The 7727-nt window shown below is 42.8% G+C and overlaps 1 protein-coding gene across 2 annotated transcripts in view; it reads left to right on the plus strand.

The window, feature by feature from the left end:
* LOC142309813 (putative ATP-dependent RNA helicase DDX60) overlaps nt 1–6941 on the plus strand; it is a 420704-nt gene extending 413763 nt beyond the window's left edge. For both annotated transcript variants that reach the window (XM_075347271.1, XM_075347272.1), the window contains one exon: nt 6548–6941. In XM_075347271.1, the coding sequence (XP_075203386.1) occupies nt 6548–6641 (94 nt within the window). In that variant the 3' untranslated portion in view covers nt 6642–6941. The remainder of the gene's footprint in view (nt 1–6547) is intronic.
* The last annotated feature ends 786 nt before the right edge of the window (nt 6942–7727 follow it).

The following is a 7727-nucleotide window of genomic DNA, read 5'->3' on the forward strand; positions in this document are numbered from 1 at the left end:
GATTTTTTTGTAATTCTGTGTTTGGTATGAACATCAAGCTTAAAAGTTCGAGTCCACTCATCTCTAATTATGATTATTGCACATATGGTTTCACAGAGTCAGCAATGCTGAGACCGACCACAGGTCTCTTAACGTTAGCCATATAAGTCTGTGAGGCTGTTCGTTTAGATTGGGAGTCCCGTGGTTGGTCTGGGCATTGCCAACTCTACTATAAATGTGAATTATGGTTGTCTAACTGGGCATTACAAAGGCATAAAATCAGGACATAAAACTTGTTAGTCTGTTCCCAGACCTCAAATGAGCACTCCATCCCAAAAGTTGGACCCAGCTTTGACCAATTAAAGCTTTATTCCATGGTAATTGTTGAAGTTTTGTTGATATTTTCTGCAGCATTTCGGCATCTGTTAGGTAAATAACGTCACTTGCGTTTTTGAGGCTACTGTTTTTGGTATGTTCTGTTTTAAATAAAGCTACTTTGTTTTTGATACTTTCTGGTATTTGGCTTTGACAAAGCTTTATTGATATAGTCACGTGTGGATAACATACACTAGAAACACATATGCATTTTTACCTGCAGATTTTCTGCATCTAATGCAACTATATAGGGAAAATTTAAACACGCACCAGAGGTCAATTTACAGAGCAAAAAAAAGTCTGCTGCCTGGCCTTCCCCCCCTGTCTCTGTCATATACGTTAATTCCGACACAGGCAGGCAGACGGGGCGGGAAAAGATAGTAAGACCCATCCCACAAATTCCCTTCCTGTTTCATACTTTAAAAAGCTCAATAGGGTTCTGTACGATTGGTCACATTATGTATCTGCAACCTCTGATTGGCTGCAGCTGTCACATGGGACAAAACATCAGGATGCACAGAGACTGACATACCCTAAGGGTATGTTCAGACGTAACACATTGTTTGTGAAATTTTCACCGGATTCCACAATATAATACAGACCTAGTAAAGTGCTGGAGATCCTTTTAAGCTCATAGACATATTGCTGTGTAAACAATTTGGATTTATTGTAGATTTTCCCCATAGACAAAAATGGGTGGCAAAACATTTCGGTCTACTCTGCAGATGTTTCTTCTCATGTACCAAGGATATAGTGGTCAGACAGGATGGAAAGTTGGCATGATGGTTCAGTGGTTAGCACTGTAGTCTTGCAACTCTGGGGTCCTAAGTTCAAATCTCACCAAGGACAACATCTGGGAGGATTCTGTATGTTCTCCCTGTATTTGTGTGGGTTTTTTACAGGTTATCTGGTTTCCTCCCACACTCTAAAGACAAACTGTACTGATAGGGAATTTAGATTGTGAACTTCAATGGAGAGCACGTCTGTAAAATGCTGTGGAATTAATAGTGAGATCAATAAATATATACCCACAAACTTGTTTTTTCTTTCTCAAATCTGCTGCTAGTTCACAGATGAATCCGTAGCATGACCCTCCGATTTTGTGTGGATCTAGCACAGTTGGTTTTCTTGCAGAAACTTATGGTTTTGCTGTGGAAAGTATTCACTGTGAATCCACAATGAGTGAACGTACCCTAGGACCACGTATATACAAAGCCTTTCCAGTTCTTAATCACTTTTTATCCTTTTAACCCCTTCACGACCGCGGGCAGTAAAATTACGTACTATTTTAACGTGACTTAACGACCAGGGACGTAATTTTACGGCCTAAAGTTAATTTGATTGCCGTGGCCATAGCTTTTAAATGATGTCCCCTGCTGTTTCTTACAGCAGGGGACCTTTGCTTGACCCCGGGGGAAGGGGTGGCATCGCCACCCCCCATCGACGATCGATATGATTGGCTGTTCAAATCTGAACCGCCAACCAATTAGTGCGATACTGTGAGATACGGCTATGAGGGGCTGAATCAGCTTCACCACATCATAGCCGGAGCTCTAACATGTCGCCCCCAGCCCCTGCAGCACTGATTGGAGCGATCGTGCTATGACGCGCAATCGCTCCAATCAGTGTGCAGTGGGGCGGTCTGATCTGCAGGTGGCCGCCCTCCCCAGGCCTGTACTGGTCTGGGGAGCCCTCCCCCCAGCATGTCTGCAGCATGCACTGGCTGGTACTTGTGGTACCACGCCATCGCTGCTGCCGCCACCGCTGTCACCGCTGATGCTCCTGCTCCACGTGAGTACTGTGCTCACCTTGCAGCCCGTGCGCGCTCCCGCGATGCCCCTGCGCGCTCCCGTGGTGCCCCTGCGCGCTCCCGTGATGGCCCCTGCTTGTGCCCCCCTGCGATCTGCCCCCCCACGCCCCGATCTGCCCCCCCCGACATCCCAATCTGCTCCCCTCGCGATCTGACTGCCTCCCCCATTATCTCTATTCTGCAGCTCCTTCTCCAGTATCCCTATCCCCCTCCCCCTCTGCTCCCCCCCTCCCCCTCTGCTCTCCCCTGACGTCCTCTTACTTGTCTTCACCGGGTCATCCGAGGTCTTCACTGGCCCGATCACATCTGCCTCCATCGCTGGGTCCTTCCTGGGTATTCTACAGAGCTGTCCAACGTCCCGCCTGCTGCTCCTATAAAGCTGTCCATCACGCTTGCCTTCTGTTCCTCCTGCAGTTCTTCTGGTCAGTGATCCTCCTGCTAATCCTATGGGTACTATGAGTATAACTTTTTTTTTTTCTTTCTGTATTCCCTGTCCATTTTTACACCTCATCCGTCCGTGCGTCCCGCCGAGCGCTGATCAAGGATGCAGATAACATATCTGCATCCGTGATCCATTTTCGGCGGGACTTTTTTTTCTCGTATCCCCGACGCTTTTTGTATAGCATCCGTCCGTGCGTCCCGCCGAGCACTGATCACGGATGCACATAACGTATCTGCATCCCTGCTCAATTTTTGGCGTGACTTTTTTTTTTCCGTATCCCCGACGCTTTTTGTATAGCATCTGTCCGTGCGTCCCGCCGAGCGCTGATCAGGGATGCCCATAACGGATCTGCATCCAAGGTCAATTTTTGGCGTGACTTTTTTTCCGTATCCGCGATGCTTTTTGTATCGCATCCATCTGTGCATCCCGCCAAGCGCTGATCAGGGATGCACATAACGGATTTGCATTCGTGGTCAATTTTTGGCGTGACTTTTTTTCCGTATCCCCGACGTTTTTTGTATCGCATCCGTCCGTGCGTCCCGCCAAGCGCTGAACAGGGATGCACATAACGTATCTGCATCCATGGTCAATTTTTGGCGTGACTTTTTTTCCCTATCCCCGACGCTTTTTGTATCGCATCCGACCGTTCGTCCTTCAGCGGCCGATCAGTGCACCACGTCTGAGCGTTTGAAAAGTCAAATGGCGTTCCTTCACTTCTGAGCCCCGCCATGCGCCCAAACAATTACTTTCCTCCACATATGAGGTATCTGCGTACTCAGGAAAAATTGCACAATACGTTTTATGGTGCAGTTTTTCCTGATACTGTTGTAAAAAAAAAAAAGCTACCTGATTGATGCAAAACTTTTGTGGTAAAAAAAAAAAAAATAATTTTCACGGTTCAACGTTATCAACTTCTGTGGAGCCCCTGGGGGTAGAAGGGGCTCAACAAACATCTAGATAAATTCCTTGAGGGGTCTAATTCCAAAATGGGGTTATTTGTGGGGGAGCTCCATTGTTTAGGCACCATAGGGGGTCTCCAAACGTGACATGGCGTCCGCTAATGACTCCAACCAATTTTCCTGTCAAATGGTGCTCCTTCTCTTCTGAGCCCCGCCATGCGCCCAAACAATTACTTTGCACCACATATGAGGTATCGTCGTACTCAGGAAAAAATGCACTATAAATTTCATAGTGCATTTTTTCCTGATACCCTTGTGAAAAAAAAAGCTACCTGGTTCAAGTAACAGTTTTGTGGTGAAAAAAATAAAATTGTATTCATGGCTCAACATTATGAACTTCTGTGGAGCCCCTTGGGGCTCGCTAAACATCTAGATAAACTCCTTGAGGGGTCTCATTTCCAAAATGGGGTCACTTGTGGGGGAGCTCCATTGTTTAGGCACCTCAGGGGGTCTCCAAATGCCACATTACGTCAGCTAATGATTCCAACCCATTTTGCTGTCAAATGGTGCTCCTTCTCTTCTGAGCCCCGCCATGCGCCCAAACAATTACTTTCCACCACATATGAGGTATCTGCGTACTCAGGAAAAATTGCACAATACGTTTTATGGTGCAGTTTTTCCTGATACCGTTGTAAAAAAAAAAAGCTACCTGATTGCTGCAAAAATTTTGTGGCAAAAAAAAAATAATAATTTTCACGGTTCAACGTCATCAACTTCTGTGGAGCCCCTGGGGGTAGAAGGGGCTCACCAAACATCTAGATAAATTCCTTGAGGGGTCTAATTCCAAAATGGGGTTATTTGTGGGGGAGCTCCATTGTTTAGGCACCATAGGGGGTCTCCAAACGTGACATGGCGTCCGCTAATGATTCCAACCAATTTTCCTGTCAAATGGTGCTCCTTCTCTTCTGAGCCCCGCCATGTGCCCAAACAATTACTTTGCACCACATATGAGGTATCGTCGTACTCAGGAAAAAATGCACTATAAATTTCATAGTGCATTTTTTCCTGATACCCTTGTGAAAAAAAGCTACCTAGTTGAAGCAACAGTTTTGTGGTAAAATTTTTTTTTTTCTTTTTACGGCTCAACATTCTAAACTTCTGTGAAGCCCCAGGTGTTCAAACTGCTCACCAAACATCTAGAAAAATTATTTGAGGGCTCTAGTTTCCAAAATGGGGTTACTTGTGGGGGAGCTCCATTGTTTAGGCACCTCAGGGGGTCTTCAAACCCAATATGGCGTCCGCTAATGAGTGCAGCTAATTTTGCACTCAAAAATTCAAATGGCGCTCCTTGCCTTCTGAGCCCTGCCGTATGCCCAAACATTTGATTTCCACCACATATGAGGTATCTGCGTACTCAGGAGAAAATGCACAATACATTTTATGGTGCATTTTTTCCAGATACCCTTGTGAAAAAAAAGCTACCTGGTTGAAGCAACAGTTTTGTGGTAAATGTTTTTTTTCTTTCTTTTCACGGCTCAACATTATAAACTTCTGTGAAGCCCCCATGGTTTCAAAGTGCTCACTAAACATCTAGAAAAATTATTTGAGGGCTCTAGTTTCCAAAATGGGGTCACTTGTGGGGGAGCTACATTGTTTAGGCACCTCAGGGGGGTCTTCAAACCCGACATGGCGTCCGCTAATGAGTCCAGCTAATTTTGTGTACAAAAATTCAAATGGCGCTCCTTCCCTTTCGACCTCTGCCGTGCGCCCAAACAATTGATTTTTACCACATATGGGGTATCAGCGTACTCAGGAGAAAATGCACAATAAATTGTATAGTGCACTTTCTCTTTTCTGCCTTGTGAAAATGAAAATGTTATGGCTAAAGTAACATTTTTGTGTTAAAAAGTAAAATTTTCATTTTTTCCTTCCACATTGCTTTGGTTCCTGTGAAACACCTGAAGGGTTAATAAACTTCTTTGATGTGGTTTTGAGCAGAGTGAGGGGTGCAGTTTTTAGAATGGGGTCACTTTTGGGTATTTTCTGTCACCTAGGCCTCTCAAAGTCACTTCAAATGTGATGTGGTCCCTAAAAAAATTATTTTGTAAATTTTGTTGGAAAAATGAGAAATTGCTGATGAACTTTGACCCCTTCTAACTTCCTAACGGAAAAAAATTTTGTTTCGAAAATTGTGCTGATGTAAAGTAGACATGGGAAATGTTATTTAGTAACTATTTTGTGTGACATATCTCTCAGATTTATGGACATAAATTTTCAAAGTTTGAAAATTGCGAAATTTTCTAAATTTTCGCAAAATTTCCAAAATTTTCACAAATAAACGCAAAAAATATCGGCCTAAATTTAACACTGACATGAAGTACAATATGTCATGAAAAAACAATGTCAGAATCGCCAGGATCCATTGAAGCGTTCCAGAGTTATAACCTGTCAAAGTCACACTGATCAGAATTGCAAAAAATGGCCCGGTCATTAGGGTGTTTTAGTGGCCGGGGGTGAAGGGGTTAAAGAACTTAATGAGTGATGTGATAGAGCACCATTCTATTACATTGTACAGTAATTTAGTTTGTTCACAAAAATTGCTCTAGTGGCAAATGTGAATTCGTATTGATAGCTCGGAGGCACAGAACCAAAACAAAAACCAAAACAAAAAACCTAATACCTCCGCGACCAGCCTTGTTCCTGCAATGTCAGGGGGGGTCGCGAGTCCTGGTGATCACGTTACGTTGCTGTAGCATGTAACCGCCGATTGGCTGCAGCTGTCGCGTCTCTCAGAGCAGACTTCACTGCAACTTTTTTTAACTGCACATCTGTTCAAAAACAGATTTTTTTTTCCTATGGAAAGAAACACCTACAACGTATCAACATGCTTTTAAGCTATAAGTGCATAAAGAAAAAAATCCATACCTATGAATGTGGCTTAATGCTTAATGTTGGAAGATCAGATAGGCAACGCTAGATTTTTTTGTCGTGCCTTGTACAATAATGGATCATATGAATAACCTGTTTATTTTTACTTTACAGTGTTTCTTTGACGGAATTATGTGAATCCGACCCGGTTGCATTGGCCTTTGAACAGTTGAAATCTATCTATCATCAGAAGCTGGATATAGTGTAGCAAATCTGAATATCATATCACTACATTGCATCCAAGGATCACTTTAAAGATGGCAATTAAAAAAAAATTAAAAATTAAAATAAAAAAAAAGAAAGTTTAAAAACGACAAATTAACAATGTGTCCAATAAAACGGATAACTGGGAGAACATAATTACTGCTTTAAGATAAGAGATGAACAAAAAAATGTTTACACGATAAACATAGTGTAAGTTTTATCAGTTTTATGTATTTTAGCCAATTTTCCAGCTCAGCCTGTAGTAACTTTTATTCCATTATATTCTAGAATCATAAGTACATAATTGTGGATTATTTAAATTTGTAATAAAGCAATTATCAGATATATTGATCAGCGTTTTGTATTTTATTCCAAGTTTATTTACATCTATTAACCTGACATTGAACGCACCACTTGGCACCATTTTGCTGTGAGTTTCCACAAATGGATGTCCAAGTACGTCCCGTTGAGCATGCGAGTGCACAAGCTCAGCCTGCACGATTACTGCTGGGAGCTCAACTTAATGACAGTGTGTAGAAATGTAAAGTATTAATGTTTTAATAAAAAAAAAAAAAAAAACCAACATACATTTTTATTGGTATAAAATATGAAAAATAACTTAACAAGTTTAGATAATTTCCATTTTTAAACACTGGGGGGAGCTGCTGTTGAAATTTGCCATGAAACCCTAGTGCACTGCTAGCTCGCATTACAACTGCTGTAAATGTAGGCGGGATCTGTTCACATGTGTGATGTCACTGCTTTCCTCCCCTTCTGGGCATTTGCAAAAAGGATAAGGGTGAATGAAATTTAGGGTCACAGTGTGAGGACACCTTGTTGGTGACTGCAAATGTGGCCTGTGTCACTGAGGACGGCTGGCAGTGCCATATTTTGTTAGTTGGTGCTGCTTGCTTTATCACGCAGTTTAGGTGGAAACACGGCATGTATTATGAACTGGGGTTGAATATTAATTTTGAATCACGCACTAGAGTTGGATACGCAGCATACATCACGCACTGACATTAGAAGTGAGGAGAGTTTTGGTTGGTTACACACAGTATAACACACACTGGGGTTGGATATGCTGACT

Source organism: Anomaloglossus baeobatrachus, chromosome 1 (genome assembly GCF_048569485.1).
Source record: "Anomaloglossus baeobatrachus isolate aAnoBae1 chromosome 1, aAnoBae1.hap1, whole genome shotgun sequence".
In the NCBI taxonomy this organism is placed as follows: Eukaryota; Metazoa; Chordata; class Amphibia; order Anura; family Aromobatidae; genus Anomaloglossus; species Anomaloglossus baeobatrachus.